The sequence below is a fragment of the Eleginops maclovinus genome, chromosome 2 (genome assembly GCF_036324505.1).
Source record: "Eleginops maclovinus isolate JMC-PN-2008 ecotype Puerto Natales chromosome 2, JC_Emac_rtc_rv5, whole genome shotgun sequence".
In the NCBI taxonomy this organism is placed as follows: domain Eukaryota; kingdom Metazoa; phylum Chordata; class Actinopteri; order Perciformes; family Eleginopidae; genus Eleginops; species Eleginops maclovinus.
This window is the reverse complement of record NC_086350.1, coordinates 23363511-23388549: the sequence shown is the minus strand read 5'-3', so window position 1 is coordinate 23388549 and position 25039 is coordinate 23363511. Positions and strand designations below refer to the sequence as shown.

The 25039-nt window shown below is 40.5% G+C and overlaps 1 protein-coding gene across 3 annotated transcripts in view; it reads left to right on the top strand.

Annotated features, from left to right (window-relative positions):
- jph3b (junctophilin 3b) overlaps positions 1-24641 on the top strand; it is a 50650-nt gene extending 26009 nt beyond the window's left edge. For all 3 annotated transcript variants that reach the window (XM_063876961.1, XM_063876947.1, XM_063876954.1), the window contains 3 exons: positions 11378-11502; positions 13004-13989; positions 21460-24641. In XM_063876961.1, the coding sequence (XP_063733031.1) occupies positions 11378-11502; positions 13004-13989; positions 21460-21540 (1192 nt within the window). In that variant the 3' untranslated portion in view covers positions 21541-24641. The remainder of the gene's footprint in view (positions 1-11377; positions 11503-13003; positions 13990-21459) is intronic.
- Positions 24642-25039: the final 398 nt, after the last annotated feature.

Sequence of the window (25039 nt, the reverse complement as noted above, 5' to 3'; positions counted from 1 at the left end):
CCATGCCCTGACCTTCTTTGCAGATAGAAAAGTTTTGGACAGGAAAGAAAAGCAACATTTTTTATTTTTTCAGCTGAGAATCATCTGGAAAGTAATTAGCTGTCCTGGGACCAGTAGTCATGGATACATATCGACACTCTTGTCATGTGGAGAGCCATTACAAGTAGGCCTATGACCCATTTTGCTACCAGACCTTGTTGTTTCAAGGAACCAGGTTATAAGGCCATGTATACAGCAGTTCTGTGGCACTACTTTCTGTCAGAGCTTCTTTTTAAAACCTCATTAGTAGATTGGGGTTGTAAGGCGAGGTTTGGATAAGAAAACTGAACAAGCGTCAATGTGGACATTTGGATAATGAGCTCAAACCAGGGATAACATCTGAGCAAGCCATTTGGCTGCTGGCTTCACAAGAATCCCATTCCAAAGATACATTTATATTCACCAGAAGATGGTTTTCCTGAGCCAGTTCTGAAAAGTAATACAGAAGGTCAAAAGTAAGACATCTATCTTAGTTTCCCAAATGGCTGTATTGGTATTTAAACTGTTTTTTAAGACGAATCTGAATGGAAAAAGTGGTTGATTTGCTAGATTGAATCAGCGCTTGGAACATTACTTGGAATATCCTCTGACTTGCATTTTTAAAACTATAAGTTTGATGTTTTCTCTTAATATAATGGCAAAAAGCATTTGATTGTATTGTGATATATGTCCCATGTTGGCTTAGATATTAGATGTCATAGGTGTTTTTGTCAATTTGGTTTTTCGTGAGTTTATTTATTTGGTGAGAGTACACTTACCGAGCAAACATTTCCAACTGTTATTTGGAAATTAAACATTATCAAAGAAGCCTTACAATACCAGCACACATGTTGCATCTGTTGGGTTAATTTGTACAACAGGTGTCAGGTCCTGCAAAGGAAGTATATAAGCAATAATTGGGATAAACGGATGCAGGCCCATTCACAAACCCAGTGACACTGAATTGTGAATGAACCTGTTGTCCATAAAGGGGTTAGGTTTACTGTCTGATTAGCAGTTGACCTTGAAACAGATCAATAATGGAACACACTGACAGCATGTCAATAACTGTAACTTACATGTAGGGCTGGGCAATATATCAATAGTATATGGATATAGTGGAATGAGAATAAATATCGTGTTAGATTTTTAAATCAAAAAGTGTATTTTCATGGTTTTAAAGGCAGTACACAGCAATGGCATGTCATTTTCTGAATGTACCAGCCTGTTGTACAGTTAACCCACTCCAAGATTTTTTTAAAGAACCAATATTTTACCATACAACATCGTAGCAATAATTTGAGGTATTTCATGAGAAATGTAATAGTTGATTTTCTCCATGTTACCAAGCCCTACTTACAAATAGGATAGTGCACCCATGTACAGTACACAGTATGTGTCACTATGTTTACATTTTTTCAAGAGAAGATTACCCTATTCATGCTTTTGTAAAGACTTAAATGGACAAGCTAGTTACAGTAAGGAAACACAAGAGTATGACAAAGAAATTGCGTGAGATGAAAATAGTGTAAAAGTTGAAGTTAGGGTTAAGGTTGGAGATGAAACAATCCGAAAGTGAAACAGGAAAAGTAAATGCGAGTGAGATGGATTTCCTCATTATGCAAACAATGTTGGCAGGCAGATTGAGAGAGAGGGCAAATATGCTGAACTATGGTCACAGTACATACACACACACACACACACACACACACACACACACACACACACACACACACACACACACACACACACACACACACACACACACACACACACACACACACACACACACACACACACACACACACACCTTATAACAGATCCAATCCTATTAACCCTGATGACAGTCTTCAACTGAGGGCAGTTTGACCAAAACTTCCCCCAGCTGCTCACCTTATTCACACTGATGTCATGCAAAAAGGGGGAAAAAAAGGAAAGGTAGATAAATAAATGGACACATCAGTCACTGGGCTGTTTTACATTACAGGTTGTAGATTTAAAAATAGCGCTTTCAACTAAATTAGTTTGCGAGGGGAAGTATGTTTTCTTACTCTGTTATGTTAAGGCAACAGAACTACCTAGTTAAGAAAAAAGATGATGGTTTGGCTAAAAAAATAAGTATGTTTGTATGTCATTGAAGTTAGGTACGGTTGAAAATTTGACTCCTGGATGAAAGTTAAATATTAGTTTGAACCCTTTAGCCTACACAAACCCACATGGACATTCAGAAATTATCTTGAAATGTAGTTGACATTGCAAACCTGGCTGTCGTAATGAAGAAATGTGAAAACCTACACAATCAGGTGATGTGAACTTCAGCTAATGTATGTTAAAAAGAGCTGTCCTTGGAAATTTGGAAGGCAAGAACTTGTCCACTAGGAGTTAAGGCTTAAATTATTTTTGGGGAGGGACAGAGTGCCCTTGTTTAAGTAGGGTGCGCTTTTTATATGCCTTAAGCAACAAACCCTATCTCAAAACAAAAAGTACTAGAATGAACTTGTTTCATAAGTGCCATGCATAAGGGTATTAACCATGCAAGCAGCTGTAAGACAAAGAACAGCTGAGGTGCTTTAAGCTAAATGCTGAGACATCTTGACGGTGACATACCATTGTTCCAATGGCCTTTATGTACACACAGGGTCCACTGCCCATGTCTTTTGTGGCTGTTTATTCACAGGTATAATGACTTTTGGGATAAGAACTGCCTTTTATTTCTCTTTTTTCTGTTTATTCATTTCAGTGTGCCAGCCACAGCCCTTTTCCAGTCCAAATATGTGAAAACATCAAAAGTACTCAAGTACTAAAGGGAGAGATGTGGTTTGGGTTTAACAAAATATACCTTTAGAATACTTGGTCAGCTTCAGGCAACAACAATTCATGGTTAGGTCAACAAAAAAAAGCTTGTGGTTTGGGTTGCAATATAAAGAAAAATAACTACGGAAGTGGCGTTACGGAAGGGACTCTACGAAGTGGCGTTACGAAGCGGCGTTACGGAATTGGCGTCACGGAAGGGACGTTACGGAAGGGACGTTACGGAAGGGACTCTACGAGTACAAAGTGGCGTTACGAAGCGGCGTTGTAAAGCGACGTTACAAAGCGGCGTTATAATGTGGCGTTACGAAGTGGCGTTACGAAGTGGCGTTACGGAAGGGACTCTACGGAAACAAAGCGGCGTTACGAAGCAGCGTTACGAAATGAAGCAGCGTTATGAAGCGGCGTTATAAAGCGACGTTACAAAGCGGCGTTACGAAGTGGCGTTACGAAGTGGCGTTACGAAGCGGCGTTACGAAGCGGCGTTACAAATGACGTTACGAAGCGGCGTTACGAAGCGTCGTTACGAAGCAGCGTTATAAAGCGACGTTACAAAATGGCGTTACGAACTGGAAGTGGCGTTACAGATGTAGCAGTTAGGAGGTAGTGGTTTAGTGCAGGATGACCTTGTGTGAAGCAGAATGATGGTTATCTTGGTTACTCTGACATTTGTTAAAACCCAGAATGTATGCAGTAGGCTACAGTTGTCACCTGGTCTCAAAACCAGCTCTGTCTTTGCGGTACACAAATGCACAAACACAGAAATATCTAACCCAGATTCAGACAGCAGCAGGACAGGACACCCTCTCCTTCTCTCTCCCTCTCTTTATCTCTGTCCCAGAACAGAACAACAGGGTATTTCCTTGTGGAACACCAGGAGAAGCCCTGAAAGGTGAAACACAGTCACAGGGTATTTGCTGCAGATAGTCCCAGAGTTAGGCGATAGATATCTTCCTCAATTATTATGCAGCTCTTCGTCACACTTTCCTGGAGTGTGTTTGTAAAGATACTCATCGGCTGTTTATGAACATTTACTTCTTAATATCGATCAGATCGGGAAGCAGAGAGGTTTGCTATAGAAAACAAAATCCCTGTGCTGTATCTGCTGTCCACGTGGCTGATATTACAATAAATAATACAGCAAATTGTGTGTGTGTGTGTGTGTGATCCTGTGACCCTGTCTTTCATCAGAAAGCCTGAAGCCCAACACACACTGTCCCTTGCATGCACACACACTCAGACACACACACACTCAGACACACACACACTCAGACACACACACACTCAGACACACACACACACACACACACACACACACACACACACACACACACGTACACACACATACACCATTAGCGGTGCAGAAAACCGGAAAGCTCTGTCAGATGTTCAGGTATGAATCACCCTCATCAGCTGGTTCAGAGTAATGACAGAGATGATGGAGGAGCTTAGCAGAGTCCTGGATTAGACTTTCTCTCCGTGTCTCTCTCCTCACCTCATCTCACCTCAATATGCTTTCGTCTGTCTTCCTCTTTGTTTATCTCTACCATCTACTATTGCCTTGGTTATCTTCTGCTTCCTTGCCCTTCTTTATCATCCTTGTCCTTTTGGCCTTGGTATCCCTTTGTCGATGTAAAGGCACTACATGTAGCATTTAAACCTTGGTATACCTCTGAAAAATGATATGCAGTACTACAGTATCATTTACTGTTTGTTGAACTCTTTCTCTGAAAAGTGATCGTCAAGTCATAGCCAAGTTGTTGATCCTAGGTCATCTATAAACTCAGCGTATTACGCCCTAAAATGACATTTGTTGTTAGCCTCTAGTAGCCATAGCAATTGGGATGGAAGCAAATCAGAAAATCAGACGTGCGTAAGTGGGATTAAAAAATCCTCAAGAAAAAAGGAACTTTTATCCAGTGTGCAGTTGTTTTAGGTTATGGATGTAACCATGATACTACATTAATACATCACTACGTACCTAGGGTAAGTACCTAATAACCGTACTTATTTATCCCAAACGACCGTCTTTTCTTAACCTAGCCAAGTTGTCTTGTTCCCTGAACATAACTAAATAGTTCTGTTGCACACCATGTTTAAAACTGCATCCATTTCACATACTTAACGTTGTGGTCGAAACTCTCACTGTGTGAATTGTTCACACCATTAAATACAGTGGTCATTGTTTTGGGAGTCAATGACAAAGGACCTATTCTATCATTTAGGTATTAGGAAGTTTTGATTATAGCTTAGTAATTGCACTACAGGCCTGTCAAGCTCTGTAATTTCCACATTAAAGCTGTTTGCATTAAAGCTGTAATAGGATTGATACTCAGTAAAGTGAAGAAAGGAAACTGACACACAGATAATACGCTGTCCAACCACGCTACTCATGCTTATATACTGTGTCGTTGCTGTAACCTGGTAACATGGGCATGAGGCAAAGAAAAAAGAAAATGTGCTGCGACACGGTAACAAGGCACTGTGACCCTGGGGTATAGCTTTTGCAGGGTGTCTTTTTGTGTTCAATAGATGGTTGTTATGTGCTCTCACTATCTGAGCTGGAAATTTTAGCACGCCTGGCTAACTTACTAACTACAATACAAACCTAGTGTTAATTCCAACTGCCCAAAAGTCATGGATTTGTAATTATCTAACTCTACATTTTTTTAATGGGCTACAGGGCTACCTTTACAAAAGTGTTATTCTGGAAAAATCCATTGTGTGAACGCCAATATGCTATCACATCCGAGTTCAGAGGGGAGATGGTTTTGTCTTGATCTGTATTTTCCAGCATTTCCAGCCAAGTGATAAAGATAGTATAGCCTTTGCCAAATCATTTCTGTCACAAACCCCATTGCCCCCCCTCCTTCTACTTAAATGTAGAGATATAGAGGTTGTCAATCTTTTGGCCACTGCTCTAATCACACCGTTTTACAATGAACCTGGTAACCGTTCATTGATGTTGAACTTGTAACCCGTTTTCTTTCATTCTATTCAGTCGCTCCCCATGCCAATCTCCATTCACACCCTCTATACTTTTTCCTTTGTCACACACACCCATGCCTCCTCATCACTTCTCCCTTTCCGCTCTGTCTTCTTGCCCTCCATCAGCAACTCTTTTTTTCTCTTGGACAGGATGTTGTGTTGTATCATCAAGCCCCAGGCATCCCTTTTCTTTCCAGGCAAGTGATTCATCCTAAAACAGGTTGTTCCTGGTGAATATGGGAGTGGGAGAGGAAGAGTTGAGAGAAAGGGAGGGACAGAGAAATGTTGTGGTGTGATTTCCAAGGTGAGAGCAGGTTGTGCCAAGAAGTGGGAAGCAGTTTATCTGTGACATTTAAACCTGTTGAACACAAGACTTTCTAACTGTGATTATTTCATGTGGAGCAGTAAGACTCTCTTCGTACACCCAGGCTTGGAGAGTGAAGGAATACATGTATAGGGATTACATAACTAGGATGAAAAGAAATATGTAAACGTATTCCCTCACAATTACATCCAAAATGATGTGATGGGATTACTCCTGCATTTTTTAAAGAAATTGGGATTAATAGTAGGATTACAATGTAACAATACAATATTAAATCACCAGGCTTGATTAAAACCATAGCTAATCTGCCGTACATCACTGTGGCCCGAGTTCAAAGAATGCTATTACTGCTTGTACCAAGGACTTTCTCTCCCACACACTCCCCCCCAGCCCCCCACCCCACCCCTGCCTGAACTCCTCCATTGGACTACTTTGTTTACTTCTGTAACATAATGACATCACTATATGACAATCACGTTTCTATTGGCTAGCGCTCCAACTCCTTTCACGTGTTTAGCAAAGGGGCGGGACATCTTTAAGCGCTTGACAAATCATCACAGAACCAGCCAGCTAAACAATCAGAGCAGACCGGGCACTGGTTTCAGACAGAGTGTGAAAATAGGTGCTGCAACACAGGCAGTACGAGAAAAATAAAGACCTTTTTGAACATTGAAGCATGGAGAAATGTCACAGTAGAGACACACAATTCAAATATGAACCTGAACATTTCTTTAATATGACTCTTCAAACTAGAACAGAGCATTTTGTGTTTGCTCAGATTTGTATTTAATAATATTGAGAAGATGGGACTTAATTCTTTTAAGTTATATTGTCATGTTGTCTTATATACAGTGGGGCAAAAAGTATTTAGTCAGCCACCAATTGTGCAAGTTCTCCCGTTTAAAAAGATGAGAGAGGCCTGTAATTTTTATCATAGGTATACTTCAACTATGAGAGACAAAATGAGAAAAAAAAATCCAGGAAATCACATTGTAGGATTTTTAATGAATTAATTTTCCAATTATTGTGGAAAATAAGTATTTGGTCAATAACAAAAGTTCATCTCAATACTTTGTTATATACCCTTTGTTGGCAATGACAGAGGTCAAACGTTTTCTGTAAGTCTTCACAAGGTTTTCACACACTGTTGCTGGTATTTTGGCCCATTCCTCCATGCAGATCTCCTCTAAAGCAGTGATGTTTTGGGGCTGTCGCTGGGCAACACGGACTTTCAACTCCCTCCAAAGATTTTCTATGGGGTTGAGATCTGGAGACTGGCTAGGCCACTCCAGGACCTTGAAATGTTTCTTACGAAGCCACTCCTTCGTTGCCCTGGCGGTGTGTTTGGGATCATTGTCATGCTGAAAGACCCAGCCACGCTTCATCTTCAGTGCCCTTGCTGATGGAAGGAGGTTTTCACTCAAAATCTCACGATACATGGCCCCATTCATTCTTTCCTTTACACGGATCAGTCGTCCTGGTCCCTTTGCAGAAAAACAGCCCCAAAGCATGATGTTTCCACCCCCATGCTTCACAGTAGGTATGGTGTTCTTTGGATGCAACTCTGCATTCTTTCTCCTCCAAACACGACGAGTTGAGTTTTTACCAAAAAGTTCTATTTTGGTTTCATCTGACCATATGACATTCTCCCAGTCCTCTTCTGGATCATCCAAATGCCCTCTAGCAAACTTCAGACGGGCCTGGACATGTACTGGCTTAAGCAGGGGGACACGTCTGGAACTGCAGGATTTAAGTCCCTGGCGGCGTAGTGTGTTACTGATGGTAGCCTCTGTTACTTTGGTCCCAGCTCTCTGCAGGTCATTCACTAGGTCCCCCCGTGTGGTTCTGGGATTTTTGCTCACCGTTCTTGTGATCATTTTGACCCCACGGGGTGAGATCTTGCGTGGAGCCCCAGATCGAGGGAGATTAGCAGTGGTCTTGTATGTCTTCCATTTTCTAATAATTGCTCCCACAGTTGATTTCTTCACACCAAGCTGCTTACCTATTGCAGATTCAGTTTTCCCAGCCTGGTGCAGGTCTACAATTTAGTCTCTGGTCTCCTTTGACAGCTCTTTGGTCTTGGCCATAGTGGAGTTTGGAGTATGACTGTTTGAGGTTGTGGACAGGTGTCTTTTATACTGATAACGTGTTCAAAAAGGTGCCATTAATACAGGTAAAGAGTGGAGGACAGAGGAGCCTCTTAAAGAAGAAGTTACAGGTCTGTGAGAGCCAGACATCTTGCTTGTTTGTAGGTGACCATATACTTATTTTACCGAGGAATTTACCAATTAATTCATTAAAAATCCTACAATGTGATTTCCTGGATTTTTTTTTCTCATTCTGTCTCTCTTAGTTGAAGTGTACCTATGATAAAAATTACAGGCCTCTCTCATCTTTTTAAATGGGAGAACTTGCACAATTGGTGGCTGACTAAATACTTTTTTGCCCCACTGTATGTTACAATTTAGTAAAAGCAATCATCTTGATAGTTGTTTTTTCTTGTATGTATTTGCACTGCATTTGTTTCCGTAAATGACTGAAATTAGGGTTAGGATCAGGTGGAACTACTTTTATATTGTAATACTTAGATGAAGTTATGGATTACATTGTTTTTAGGGGTAGTTGGTAATGGTAATGTTATACATTTATACCTCTCTCACAACCAACAGGCATGCGCTCACACACATGGTGGTGTTGGGTTTACTGTGGGCCTGGCAGAGCAGCACTGGCAGAGAGTGCAGAGGGGCAAAGAGAAACAGAGAAGCAGAGGAAAAAAATCAATAGCCATCGACATGCAACACTGCATCAAGACTGTTACTGCCCATAGAGACCAAAGGGAGGGAGGGATGGAGAGGTTATTTTACACAACTCGAGAGCCTCTTGACATAGAAATATAGGCAAATGGAAAGAAAGAGACAAAGGTGAGAATAGGGCTGTAATTGAGAGAAAGATATCTATGTGATAAAAGCAGAGAAAGACAGGGGATGGTACAAGAGGCAGATGAAAAGGGGATTCTAATAAAGAAAGAAGGAGCAATTAGGAAGATGCAGAAAGGAACATGGGAAGAAAAAGGGAGATATTGAAAAGGAGGCTGTGAGGGAGCAGTTAGAGAGATGACGGAGATGTGAAAAGCCCGGCAAGCAGAGGCGGTGCAGTGAGATGAATTATTTTGTGATAGTAAACACATCTTCAAACACATGATTACCGAGCCAGATGAATACATAGCACCTCATTGTACTGTAGCTCTGTAATACTTGTCCTCCCATTGCTACTGTGGGAGGTATCATGTGATTTGCAGTTCATGGTGTTTGTGTGTTTCTCCCCCTCTGGCTCAGGTGTCTTTCATAATGAGGTTTGTCACAACATCACACAATAGGACAGATACCTCAGATATTAATGTAGGGTTGTATGACGCATGTTCTTTTCATAAGGATACCTCAGAATAAATAACATTTGATTGTATGTAGATGTATTATTTAAAATAGAAAACAACTTTTACCCCCTTGGCGTTTTGTAAGTATTATTGGCGCAAAGACTACCAGACTGCTTTTTGTTTCTTTAAGAGCCGAGTAACTAACAACACACTTACTTTGGTTGTTTGATTGTCAGCAAATTCTCGGACTGCAATGAAATGACATTGTTATTTGTTTTTAATTTGGGATAACAAATCGATAGCTTTGAGGAAAACAAAATGAGCACATCTCTTTTAGTTTTGTTTGCCCAGTGGTTGACAAACTCTCTTTGAGACGTCTTTTTCCTCTGGATTGTTCTAGAGCCTTTCTTTCTTTATAGTGCTATGTGAAAGTAAACAACTTGTTTATTGCTGCTTTCCATAATCATAGGAGAATGTCATACGTATTTCCTGCAAACAGTAAGAAAGTACACAATAATTCATACAAAGCCTAATTTTACAGATTCAAATTAAAGCTACATTAAACTAAGATATCTTAATCACTGCTACCAGATCAGATATTCATTTAGTGGATCATATAAGAGACAGTTGTCGAGTCAGATTTAGCCATGTCATGTTCCTCGCTAGCAAGGCATCTTATCTGCGAGAAAACATTTATGCTAGCTAGCAGCCACTACTGAAGCGTCTGTGTCAACTAAAAATGATATCAGTTGAACGGAAAGCTACATTAATTGTATAACAAGAGAAAGAACTTACTTAACCCCCCCAACAAATTATGGACATCCAAACCATGCCAGCTAATTTTGAAAGCTCACTTAGAAATATCATCACAAAGTGTTTCAGGCCGTTTTCAAAAAACTTTTCCAACCACACTGAAACCCCACACGTCATTAATGATGCTTCATTTCTTTTTCTTCTTCTTTGTTGTTTAAGTTGGCAAACAATAACACTCTGAATCATAGCTCACGTCTGTTCATGAGTCCTAAACACATTCTGGTTACTCTGCTGATACTCAGCTAGCTAAAGCTCTGTTATGTCCCCTCTAGCTCTCTGTAATCAACCGCACAATGCTTTAATACAGAACTGAGACTTGTGTGTATTGAAGAACCCAGGGCTAAGCACAAATATCCCAACTTTATAGCAGTGAAAACTGTAAATGAGGTGCACCATTGTAGCTGTTCTTATGTTTCGTCAGACAACTAAAAGAACAAATTGTCAGTAATTTCAGAAGTCTCTCTTGTCAGGTGAGAACAAGGGTCAAACGGAAAATGTACATTGTCTTCTGTAAATCATTTGCACCTTGTCTGTCTAGTTGCTGGTTGGATAAAAAACCATGGCAATATTGATCTGAACAAAGTCATAAAGATCCCTTTTAGAACAAATATAAGAACAAACTATTATTATTGGATTGACATTTGTTAACTATTCCTCCAACTGTCGCAAGATTTAGTCCACATTGCAACAACATTTTACCTCAACCAACAGCAGATTCCAAGTTTATAGAGGTGAACTGAGTCTTGTGTGTATTGAATAACCCAGGGCTAAACAAAAATAGCCCAACTTTATTTCAGTGAAAACTGTAAATGGGGTGCACCGTTGGCACGTTTGTTCTTTCAAAGGTCAGTCACTGCATCTTGATTTTTACCTAGTAGAGCATTTTCGATATTGTTCCTTTGAATTTCATTTTCTTATCTGCTTACAAAATGCCCATTTGTTCTTTCAAGGGAATTATTTTGGACACCTTGGCCAACGATTCTAGCTGTTTAAAGTTCAATTTTTGTATTGTCCTCTTCACACTCTGTTTCCTGTCTTCTATGTCTCAGGACGGCTCATGCGCAGGGTAAAGCGGAGGCCGCAGTCGGAGCCGCCCAGAAAGCCCAGGAGGAGAGTCGCATGGCGAGGGTCACCGCCAAGCAGTTCTCCCCTTCCTTCCAGCACCCAGGAAACGGTGGGCACAAAACATCACAACATACATATTCACTCATATGCCATACATGTCCATAATCCATAAACTCAGTCAAGCAAACATATACAGCACGTGTACCCTACCCACACATGCATGAACAAACAAAACCTCATATATGCAACTGTGTGGGATGGTGATAAAGGTCAGTGTAAACCACCCTCCAGCTTTGTGTTTCTGCCTCTGTCACTCACACCTGTACAGCACTGCAGGTAGCCAACCCACAAAAACATGCACTAGACAGTGCAATAACACACACATACACACTGACTTTATGACACGTACTGTACACTCCCACACACCGATACCTGAGATGACAGTGATTGTTCTTTTGCCATGTACTCTGCACTCAGCGGCTGTCTGTTTCTATTGTGAGGACATCTATGACAGCAAATATCGGTGCTGACATTTGCAACATCTTTCTGTTGAGACACACAACCCTGATATCATCGCTTACCAGACTGTTTTGTTGGTATTTGTTTACGGATTAAATTAGCTATGTAGAATACATACGATTATTTCATCCCGCATTCTCTCCTCATTGGGAGATTTGTTGGAAAAAACGTTTTAAAAGATGAAATTGTTACATAATCAAGATTGCTTTTCAATGGTTTAAGCAGTACTCTTTGCAATATCTGTTCTGGAGTTAGCATCTCCAACAGGCCTGGTCATCAGGCATGGGTGATCATTTGGAAATATTCATCATTCAACACTGTTTTTGGGTCAAGGAGGAATACCAAAGAAAAAATAATGGTGGAAGTTTTGCTTAAAAAAAAGAATAGACCCCACTCCGAAACCTCATAATTTTGGTACAGTCCATAAAGCCAGACATATACTTAGTTTAACTACGCGTTTGCATGCATCTAATGGCTTAATGTTGTTTCCTTTTGGAGTGAGCTCCCAGGAAGTAAGCCGATAAAGCAAATGTTCGTACTGGCGAAACGGTTGTATTACAACTTCAGTGTTAATCACAGAACGTCATTGTGCCAAAAAAATACTTTTTTCCAATTGACTAACATTAAGAAAGAGACATCTGTAAATCAGTGCGAACACTTGAATAAGCCCTATTTTACGTAAACGGTGCTAGAGACTGAATTGAGATTGGTTTTCCTTCCTGAGACCGGACGTGACGTAGTGGTTGGGAGTTGGGAGTGGTTGGGCTAAAGGAAAACGCATTGAATGGGGCTCCGCTTCCAGCGCTGTAGCTAGTTCTCTTTGTACATTATATCTGTCATTCATCCGCGCACAAAACATAAACGTCTTTGACAAAACGTCAACACTATAACCATTGCACATTTTGATGAGTTTGTTTTTTATGTTAAAAACAAAACTTCTAGTAAATATTAAATATTCAACCTTTGAAATGGTAAGCAGTGATAGCTTTATATTTGCAAGAACAATTATAGCTTTATAGCTGAACCACCAAAACACCTACAAAGATGTACATATACCTGTACATCTTCATGATGTCATCTGTCTTTTGCAGGCATGGAGGTGCAGCGTCCCAAACGCCAGGTGTCCAGCGAGATGGAGGGCGAGGGGTTGTCGAGTAGCGCCGGCACCGCAGACAGCCCCGATCTCTACGTAAAGAGCGCAGCTTCCGACGACCCCTCTAATGATGCTGCTACCCCTGACCTCAGCCCCCCTTCTTCCTCCCCCCCACACACCCCACCTCCTCCTGCCAGGCCATCCCAGCGGAGCAAAAGTGCCCGCTTCCACCGGCAGAGCGCCGTGGACGACGGGGACAAGGGGAAGGATGGAGGAGAAAGGGCTGAGAAGGGTGGTGGAGGAGGAGGGCAGACGGAGATTCAGGTGTTGATGGAGGGTGGAAGTGGGGGAGGCGAAGGCGTAGGAGGGGGAGGGAAGGGGGAGTACCTAAGGGCCAACAGCTGGGGTGAGGACAAGAGGAGAGGGATTTTGTCAAAAGCAGGAGGAGGGCTCAGTGGACGAGGAGCAAGCCGGACCAATGGACACAAACACAGCTCCTCCAATCACAAGTCCCGGGAGCATGGATCATCCAATCACAGACAGGCCAGGGGGGACAGGTGGACGGAGTCGTCCTCCTCTGCCTCTTGGACGTCGGGGCACCGGGGCGTGCGCGGTAGGGGGGGGCGGCTGCTGGAGCAGGATGAGGAGAAAATTAGCAATTATGAGATGGAGATGAAGCCTTTACAGCCCAGAGACTCCACTACCCACAAGCCCCATGGGCACGGGGAGGAGAGGCAGGGGCATACTCACGGAGAGGGGCGCTCGCACACCGTGCAGAGACAGCGGCATAAGAACCGGGAAGGGAGGGAAGGAAAAGAGGGTAAGGAAGGGGGCAAAGACTCACAGCACAAGCTGGACAGACCGGGGGAAAAGATGGATTCACGGCCTCTACGTCGGGACCTCACCCTCTCCCCCCCTCTGAAGTCCTCACCCATCACAAGAGAGCAGCAGGACCTCAGCCTCATGCAGAGCAAAGGCAACTCGGTAAGACTTTTACGAGCACGCTAACACAACTCCGATACACGCAAATACAACACTTAGTGTACTCTGAAAGATCATACTGAGGATGTCCTCGGCATCATTCTTTTTTAAAAACCCTTCTGGTGCACCGGGGGTTTAATTTGAAATTTTGGAGAAAAAAACATTACAGGCACTCTTTTCAAAATGTAACTTAGTCCTCCATCACTAAGATTTGGTTTCCTGAAATGCCTTTAGTTTAGATTTGCCTTTGCCTAACATCTTGGTTATGTCTAACAAAGAAAACTAGACCCTGCTGAAACTCTGTGAAAATATGCTGGTTTCAGAAATTAGACTGGAATTGAGAAAAGGATTCTTAGTGATTTTTTTTTGGTATGTCATTGCATGAGTGTAGAGTAAGTCAATATAGTAGTTTGATTTTAAAAGTTGTAATGCCTTACATCGGATAACATGACAAGTTGAGGCCACAGATAAATATCACATTACTCTGTAGTTCTGTTTTATTTGATCTCTTGGTTACCCTTCTCATCAGTGAAGTCTTTTTGTTACACAACAAAAACACTGTCTATGATTACAGGTGTAATGTTTCCACATTTGCGTATCTCCACAAATTGACCTTAGGTAGATTATAATAATAATTTATATCGACTGGGCACTGGACATAGATATGCAGAAGACCCCACCACCTCTTACAGAAGCCAAGACTTAGCCAAGATATTTGCCTTTTTGTCGTTGTTTTTGTGCCTCTTTTTAGTAGCTTTTTTGTCTTTGCAATTACTTTGTGTGTTTTTGTAGTTGATTTGTTCCACTTCTTTTTGTAGTTTCTTTATGTCTTGGTGGTTCTTTTATGTCTCTTTGTAGTTGTTTTGTGTCTTGGTTGTTGTTCTGTCTCTTGCGGTTGTTTTGTTCGTCTTTTTTTCATTATGTGTCTCTGTAAAGTTGCTTTGTATCTCTTTGTTGTCATTTTGTGCCTGTTTAAAGTTGTTTTGTGTGTCTTTGTATTTGTTCTGTGTCTTTGTGATTGCTTTGTGCCTCTTTGTTGTTATTTTGTACCCCTTTGTGGTGTGTTTTTTCCAGCAGTCCATACATTGCTATAAAAATGTGTTATTACACCTTGAGAACTGGGAGGAAATGTAGAATCAGTTAATAACTTTTGAGTTAATAACTGACTCTACATTTCACTTTACAGTACTTGCAGTCATTCTATCCATTGTTATTATTAAAAATATAAATTATAGAAGCTTTACATTTCAGTAATTTGAACTTCAGCATGTTTATGTTTGGCCTTAATATCACCGTGGACCACAGCTCTATAGTGCATTTGTCATATCTGTCATTTCACTGTCACACATTGATTTGACTAAAAGGATTTGTTGTCCACTGTCATGAGGATACCTCCCATCCCCAGTGACATAACACAATGTTATCCCACATATTAAGATAATCCAGGGGGAGAGGTACAAGGTTTAACCTTGTGAAATAAAGAAAGATTTGTTTCTGTACTATGAGCAAGCAGGGGGATTACGCCGTTTTTAATATAATTTTTTGGCTACGTCTTGACTCAGGCTGGTTGACGGACCCAACCATGCTAATCCTGGATGATGATATAGTCGCAGCATTAGCTAATGAAACCAACAGGAGAATCAGCAGCAAGTGAAAAACACACATCGTAGGCTACAGAGATATATATGGTGCACATTATCCATCCCTATCTCTCAATCTCACAGTCACACACACACACACACACACACACACACACACACACACACACACACACACACACACACACACACACACACACACACACACACACACACACACACACACACACAAACTGATACACTTTGCTTGTGTGTAAACTGTTAAATACTGTTTCTCACATAACTTTAATGAAAATGTGTGTGCATCAGTGCAAGGGCTCTAGCAAAAAGCCAGTTTTTAGCAGTTCGTAGTTACCGCTGCTGCTACATGAAGACATGAAACACACACACACACACACACAGATATACATGCAGAGAGAGAACCCCAGCGGTCCTCTCTGCACCTTAGTAACAGCACACTGGCAAGCTAGCCCCTTCCTCACAGAAGGCCCCCTATTGGTTAACCAGCTCTCTGTTGCTAGGGAACAGCTTATGCCTTGCTTCAACGGCGGCCAATCGGGTGGGTGTGTGTCAGTGGTGGTGGGGGGGGGGGGGGGGGTGTAGGTGGTTTGTGTGTGTCTGTTTGCAGCCGCAGAGAAGCAAGTGAGATTTGTGTAAGACAGGTTCACAGCATACATTGATACTATCACACTCCGATAAACACACGCAGGGAGCGCTGCAAACACCATGGGAACACTGCGGCTACTCTGACACACACATGTGGCAACCTCTTTTTTTAACTGCCAATCAATTAATCAAACTTTATTGACATGGTGATTTTTGTGCAAGATTCCAGTAAGAAAGTGAAGGAAAAATATTTACTCTTTTAGTGTACCGAGTAGGAAACCTATGTACCAAAATAGCTCACTTGAACTCACAGACATCAACCAGTTGTCATCATGGGATGCACAGAAAGTAACCTCTGTGCATCCCGAAGGCTCATATTAACATAGGAACAAACCTCAGTGAGAGCTGTCCCTTCATTATCGAGCATTTGATGGCCCTCAATAACAAGAACTAAAAAGATGACAAAGACATCCCATATAAAAAACCCAAAGGAAGGGGTTAGTATATATAGCAGTACCTACGGGCTTAATTAATGTCTCAAGATTTTAGCTTGAAAATGATTTGGATGCCATCAGAAAGAAACACGCTTCTCTATTGAACCCAATGGTAGATATCTGTAGATTTTATTTCTATGTCTACTTTTTCTTTGGACCTAAAGAGGCCCATTTCTTTGTTCATATTTGTGCCTCTTCTGTGACATGTCTCCATACTTTAATGTTCAAAAGCTCTTTATGTTTCTCATACTGCCTGTGCTGCAGCACCTCTTTTCACCCTCTGTCTGAAACCAGAGCCCAGTCTGCACTGATCTGCTAGCTGGCGGGATCTGATTTGTTCATTGATTGCTCAACAGCTTAGAGATGTCTCGCTCTTTAGCCTATCATGCACAATGTTTTGGAGCACTATAGAAGTGCAAGTGTAACATGGTGATGTCACTATGTTTTAAATAAAAACCATGCATAAGTCTGTTGGTATGTGCATGGGAGACATGTGGCTCTGCTTTTTCAGTATTTCCTAAGAGGATCAAAGGCAGTGCTGCTGTTATTTTGTATGTGAGATTGTAATTAAATGTCTCGATTTGATCAGTTTTAGCAGAGATTATGACTCAAAGGAGTGTGGTGAATTGTTTTTTTGTTTTGTGTTATTCTATACTGTACGCAGGAGACTGGGAGCTGTATCTCCAGAATTAAAATATCTCTTTATTGTCTGTATAAGAATAGATGTCTGAACAACAGTGGTCCCAACATGGAGCCCAGGCGCATTCCAAGATCCTAAAGGTCAATCTTGCTAAAAGACTGCACACTTAGGAAGACTCAGCCAGACAGAGAGAATACTTTAGGCAAACGGCCGTTTACACAGCACACATTTGAACTTGTGAAAGAATGGAAAGCAATCATATTAATGAAGGCTCCATTCCATCACGTGTCCTATTTTTTTTGTGCGATTGAGCCTCATACATTTCTTTAGTTTTATGAAAGCATGTAAGCATTTATCTCTGTCTTTCTTCTGTTTTGAGCACAACAATCCAGGAAAGACTTACAAGAGGTGGTCCTGAACCCTGGTGCGGTTTAGTTTCTATTAAAATATTATACCATTCAATCGCAGGGAGCAAATTTTCTAATGCTAGATTTCTTATGAATAAGAAATGCTTCTTCCAGTAAATTCTGGACTTTTTTTGGGTCCTCTTTTATTTGTGTTACCAAACCAGATAAAAGCAAAATCCTTTTACCTTTTGATTTTAACTAGCAAGAAAAAAATTATAGTTATGTCCCATTTTATCGGAATCAAATCCCACCCACATGTTGCATCTAAACATTCTGTGGATTTTTATTTAGTGTACACATATTACATTTGCATTAATCGTGTAACTCAGCAAGAAAAGCAACATGTCAATCTATATTTAGAATGAGAGGCAAATGTTGTTGCTAAGATGTGAGGTTTTCCACATGATTTTCTAATTTAAAATACTAATTGTGAATGATTATGCTCCTTCAGCACAAATGAAATAGACTGAAAAATAATCAAATTATTTAGTATTGAACTAACCACTTTTTTTTTAATAAAGTAGAAACTAACGTGTATCTGTAAGTGAGGAATTAAAGGCATGGATACTGAACAATAGAAGTATAACAGTCTAATGATCAGAAGATTTATTCACCTGGTCGGGTAGGTATCTAGGACACAGATCTGTGATAAGCTTATCACCGGATTGATCAGCGGGAACCTTGTTAGCAGCCACTCTGGACAAATTCATTTACAACAATGTTACACTAATGCTGCTTAATATCTGTGTGCAGAGTCCCATTTCCCCTCTCCCACTGCAATTATTGATACAATTATTAAACCTAATTAAAACCATATGTATGTACCTCTTTGGTTAATCCTTTGATAAGACCAGAATAAACTCTTTTAAAATGTTATATTTTCAGTGAGTGATTCTGCATAGGGTAAAAGAGAACTCCTGCGTCCATGATTATGTCATTGAATGTATCAGATTTAATTTCACATATTTACCCAGAGTGGACAGGTGGTCAGAAAGACTGGCCTTCACCCACATGACCCAGGTTGTCAGCAAGCATCTGCTTAAGTGTCATTGAGCAAGACATCGACTCCCCGCCAGGCCGCTGTTCTGCAGCCGACTTCCTCCTCTGACCTCCCTGTCAGTGGAGGTGGGCCTCCCTGTGGGATCAACACGGGTTGTTGTATTATTAATCTTAAAGTGCAAATTGCTCCTTCGTTATTGCACTGCGTACATTGAACCTAGTTTCTGCATTGGTATTATCTCCACTGCACTACCAAGAAACTGCAGATATTTACCCTAACCTTTTTTGCTTTTTCGTGCTACGTTTCCACAAACCACCAAAACAAAGCAACCCAAACACGAGAGAGAGTGTTGCAGTAAGAAGTGAATATATCTGAATCACATTGTATTGTCAGACATATCTATCAATATATCCATCGAGATGAAATGTCTTGGACCCTCCATGAGAAAATCAGAACAGATTGGAACTCGATGTGGACTTGGACACCATGATTGACTCATCACTTCACTTTTACGTGAACCTTTTGACTTAAAAATAGCTGAAACCTTTTCCTAGACCTGTGAATATAATACTTACATTTTCCTAGAGTGCAACTAATAAATTAGTTTATTTAAATGACTTGAATCAACTAGCATTAACGCTATTCATTCCCAGCAATTCAACACTTGATCCACAGATCAACTTTATTTTGACCTAGTTAAATAAACTCTCCCTATTCAGAGACCCTTTCAACGGACAGTTGATCAAGTTGTAGGAGAGAAACCATGAAAAACATATAGCTTAACTTACTAAGAAACTTAACGTTATGTTGGTTTGCACCATTTGAAAAGAAGCATAATAAGTATTATTCTTGGAGAAAATGTTGGTTTGTGACAGTTGTTCCTTTTGATTATTTAAAAAAAGTAAAATGTCTAATAAAAAAAACATAGAAGAAAAATACAGCCAAAGACGGACTGCAGTCTGTTCTTTCTCCTGTGTTAAGGACAGAATGATTCAGTGGAGTGTTTGGGACGTGAATGTATTCCTCATTGCTAGAAATGTGCACAATGTTCTACAATATATTACATGTTCATTACAATAAATACAGTATATTCACAATGATCCCGTGATTATTTTGTTCATGGACAAAAACCACATGGTGGTCAGTTCGGTGTTGGTAAAAAGCACCTTTGACTTGTTAAGGACTCGAAAATGTTGCACTGGGACTTGAATCTGTTCATCAGTGCAAAGACCTGAATGACTGTGACTTTGCTAAATAATGACTGGTCCCACCTCTGGTAGACCCACTGTCTGGAAAATGTTTGGGGTTTCCCTTCTCCACATATCTGAAAAGACCATTAGACATTAACTTACATTCTCAAATTCTAAGCTCATGTACAACTTCATTAGATTAGCATATAGCAGCTTTAAAGCATGTTTTACAGTACAGGAAAATAATGCTGCTGTCAGGTGAAAACCTTGCATCTTCAAAATGTGAGAGCATTGCATTTAATTTGCTACCCATGTGTTTCCGTTGATCTGGATTATTTGATACTGTTTTATAAACCCCAGGGCTGTAGGATTTCTCCTTCAACAAAGTGACAGCTACCAGAATTCACCTGACAGCCGTGGGATGAATGATGTGCATACAGTTAAGCAAAATCCAAAAAAAGTGACGTTAAAAGTGTGTAATTATTCAAACACAGCAAAGAAAAAATGTAATCCTTAAATATTTATTTGGAAAACATTGATAAAACAGGGGAGAATCCACTTCCTTTAAGTTAAAAGCTGTGGTTCGGTCCTCTTAAAATGTATCAACAAAAAGCACCTTACTGCCCATGCATTTGTAGGGTTGTATTTTTTGTCGTATTTTTTACAAATCTCTTATACCGCTTATTAGTTTGCAACAAACAATTATTTCCATTATCGATTAAATCGCAGAATTAAAGATAAATGTAATCTTTTGGTCTCCAAAATATTTTAAAAAAGGTAAAATGCAGCCTGGTTTCCTTTATCCAAGGCGATGTTACATTTGACTTTTTTTCTCTTAGACAAATATCTATAGGTATTCATTTTAATGTTATATAAAAATAAATAAGAGCTGGGAGTGTTTATATTTGAGAGGCTTACAACAGCATTTTTTGACATTGCTGCGTGATAAAATATGTAAACATTTATTGATTTTAATAAATGATGTATTTGTTTTTTAAAAGATATTTTTGGTAACCAGTGCCTTTATTAAAGTAACTGGGTTGAAAGGGGGAGACATTCGAGCAATGGTTCCAGGCCAGATTCTAACCTCTGGTGCTCCGCATGGAGACCAGGCCCCAATAAATGGCCCTCACTTTATATTTTTTATTATCAAAATATTTGTTTATTATTTATTATTTTTCAGTTTAAAAAACTGCTGCAGCTCCACTGCATAGCATTTCAGTTGACATGTGAATGAATCTTTGGTAATCAGAAATGTCTTGGATAAATATGAATAAATGACTGTACATGTGTATGTTTAAGGAGGTTTAAATATACATAATTTATCAGTCAAATCAATTTGATTAATAAGGTCCAATATCAAAAATGGCAAATGTATCTCGGGGTTGTTCACACGGTACATCATACGACACTCTCTATTCGGACACCCATTCAACGGACAGAAAAGAACTCCCCAAAAGCAGCCTCTTGTGTGAGCGTCAAGTGTGTCCTGATTATTGACACTCTCCTCTTTCTCTCTTTCTCTCTCTCCCACGCAGGCTTACAGCTCCATCCTGGTTGTCATGGTGATTCTCCTCAACATCGGAGTGGCTATTTTGTTTATCCACTTTTTTATTTAAGACAACACCGCTTTCGGAGTCAGCCTATCTATGCTACGAACAACTATAAGTTCTTATGAGTATTCCGACCAATCTGCCGCCCCTTCGTGTTTCCAGTGAGACGACTGCAAGCGGCCGAGGGAAGACTTGCTCCAATCGTCTTTTAAAAAAATGCTCAAGTGCAAAGCCCAAAGAAGCGAAGGAAAAATGGGTAAACCAGGCCAGGTAACGGGACTACAGGGAGATAAAAGTAGTCCAGAAACTGGACTTAAGTGGGCTTTAATGGTTCAAATTCAGACTCAAATGGGCTGAAGTGTTCCAATCCGAGGCCATGACAGCTGCAGCTGGCATTACAGCGAGATGTCTGCTTCCAATGTCTGCAGACAGGACTGACCAGACAGACTTTTTCATCTTCAAATCATAGTTTTCAACAGATTTGTAACTTTATTTATTAACAGTTTCTCTCATGTACAATATGTTGATCGATATATTCTTTATTTTGTAACCCTCCGCCCCCTCTTTATATAACTCCTGCCTTTTGGTTTCTCCGCCTGCCCAGGGCTGTTACCGATGGTTCAATCCAGGTGTGTGTGTGGGTGTATGTAAGACTCTCGAGTGTGTGTGCGGCCGGGATACATGGTCAATGTCTTTCCATTTCCATACTCACACATCCATTGCTTCTACAATATCCCTGTCATTCATCAATTCTTTTGTCCTTCTCCTGTCCTTTTTTACAGTACGGAAGCCCTGAGGGGCAAATGATAAAAAATGTAATTCTGCGAATCACTTTCCCATGTCTTCTTAATGGTTTTCTCTCTTGTGTTTATAGAACAGTTGAATAAAAAAGGTTTTGATATTATATTCTTTCTTATTTTGCTCTGTTAAACATCAAAAGTTTTTCAAGAGCATTTTTCTACGTGTTTGTTGTTTTTATACTCATTTTGGTCAGACGAGACATAAGTGTACTGCTACCCCATGCAATGAATAGAACATACATCTTTTTTTCATGTAGTTTTAATAAGTTATCCCGTCAAAACATTTCCCCCTAGTTGTTTCACAGTTGAAAATGATCTTAAGCAATACACAAATGAGAGAAATGAACTAAACTAAGAAAATGAACAAGATTTATCTGTTCACTAGCATCTTGGGGCTTCCATACCATCTCATACTGGGTTAAAATTACTTTTAGTGTGAGTGTCTTCGCAACACTATCAAGCAGGCATGTCCTTTTCCGTGTCTGTGTGTGTGTGTGTGTGTGTGTGTGTGTGTGTGTGTGTGTGTGTGTGTGTGTGTGTGTGTGTGTGTGTGTGTGTGTGTGTGTGTGTGTGTGTGTGTGTGTGTGTGTGTGTGTGTGTGTGTGTGTGTGTGTGTGTGTGTGTGTGTGTGTGGGGTCTCGAAGTAGCTCAGTGGCCTTTCATGCTGTTCATGAACTTTACAAGAGCATCTCATGAAGACACGGCAACAGTTCGTCCACATCTAGCCTACTAGCATCAGCCGACAGCTGTGCTCCCTCCGTCTCTCCCTCCCACACTCTCCCACCTCCACACACCAGTCAGAGAATGGAGCTTCCTCTGAGTTGGTGTTAGTTCAAGACAGAGCGTCCTTGGCGAAGCCCTGCACCTCCTGCACAGCAAGCAGAGGTATTTAAAATACAGCCTTTATATGTAACACCAGAAAAAAGTTTCAAAGGCAAGACATATAAGAGTCTCCCACTGCTTCTCTCAAAGCATAACCTGAACAAAACCTATTTTATACTATACTTGCAAGATGTCTGAAAAACTACCAGTCGCCACCTGCCTTGCTTTTGTAGCGCAAATGATTAAAGTAAGACAATGCATGCATATGTGCTGTAATATCTTAGTTATGCGTTGGATCTGAAAGCAACAAAGCTTCAGAAGCACATGCACCATGTTAGGTTTTGATAGGAGCAGTGTCTGGAGAGAAGCTAGGGTTAAAAAGTGAAGTCAACTTTTCTTTTTTGGATTGTTATATATTTTTTATGGGTTAAACTAAACGTCTTTGTGGGGCTAAGTGATACTGCAAGCTCCCCAAGGGAACTAGCAAGTATTTTGTAGAAGCAAATAGTGGCCAGGATCAAAATCTAAATATATCGCCCCTTTTACTCAGCCTTTCTTCCAAAGATCCAAGACGTAATAGACAGGCATACATCCGTCACAATAGAGTGGTGCAGTGTTGACATATTCTTGTATGATGACCTTTAAGTTAGGATCGCAACGGCTCCTTACGCTAAAAGCAATGGGATGTTTACGTTAGATTTAAAAAAGTACTAGAGTTTAGTACTAGTCTTATTAAACCCCTGGTTAGCAACCACCGTTTTATGAGACATAAAAGTGTTGGATTTTAACCAGTGGGGTATTAGCTGACGTATTTTATGTCGAACAAAACGTGAAAATCTCTTAAGCTTGTTTTATCCACAATCCTTATTTCAGGCATCTAACCATAACATGTTCAAAAAAACATTGACTATGAGACGAGGGAAGCTATAGTAGTAAAATGCGGCTTTTGAGAATGAGTACTTCACCACTCTATTTGTGAATTTGTATAGGCCAGTAGGCTAAAGGTTTTTTTCTGTGTATGTGTGTGTGTATCAAAACCATCTAGCAGACCTTACCAGCCTGTTTGTTTGCATGTGTGCACATGAATGTTCATCGAAGTGTGTGAACATGTGTTATCATCCTGTTCTTTAAATGTGATGGGATGACTGAGCCCGTTGCCATCGGTAACAACTTCCAGGGAGCAGGGTGGTTCGCACTTATTTTTGTGTCCGACGGCATTTCTTAAACTGGAAGTCAAACTCGGCTTAAGGCTCATTTCTGTTTTTCCCTACATTATTACAAGAATACAGTCTAATAAGCCTGCACCCGAGAGGCAGAACAATGTATTTTCATTTCATTTTGGGTCCAGATTGAAACAGGTTCAAGAAGCTCTGCTGTATGCCATCAGCCAGGTGACAATGCCCTGTGTCACCCTGTTAGTCCGCAGCATGCTACAGCATGCCAAGCTCTCTCTATAGTTTGACTCTTCTTTCTTTCTTTCTTTCTTTCTTTCTTTCTTTCTTTCTTTCTGTTCCTGAGAATTACTCTGTTTTGTTTTTGAGTTATGTGGAGAAAATAATGAAAGTGTTTGAAAGAAAAAGACTCTTGGCTCTTTTCTTTTTAGTCTATCTCCGTGTTTGTGTTGCTGTGTTGTAGTTTTGTGTGTTCGGCAGCATCCCTGATGCAGAGAGGGAGTGGTACATACAGGACTAGTTAAGAGGGAGGGGTATGGTTACCATAGCAACCTTAACTGAATTGTCCTCCGTCAGTGGAAGGGCGGGGCCTGTGTGGGGGGCGGGGCTTACCTCTAGAGACCAATGTTCTCAATGAGAGGATAGGAGGCAAAACCAAGAAAAGAACCATTGAGAAAAGGGTGGCTAAGGGAAAAAACAACAGGTAATACAAGTATATCAAGTACATCTGTGTTTTATTCACCTTTTAAATATTTGTTGTGCTCATCAATT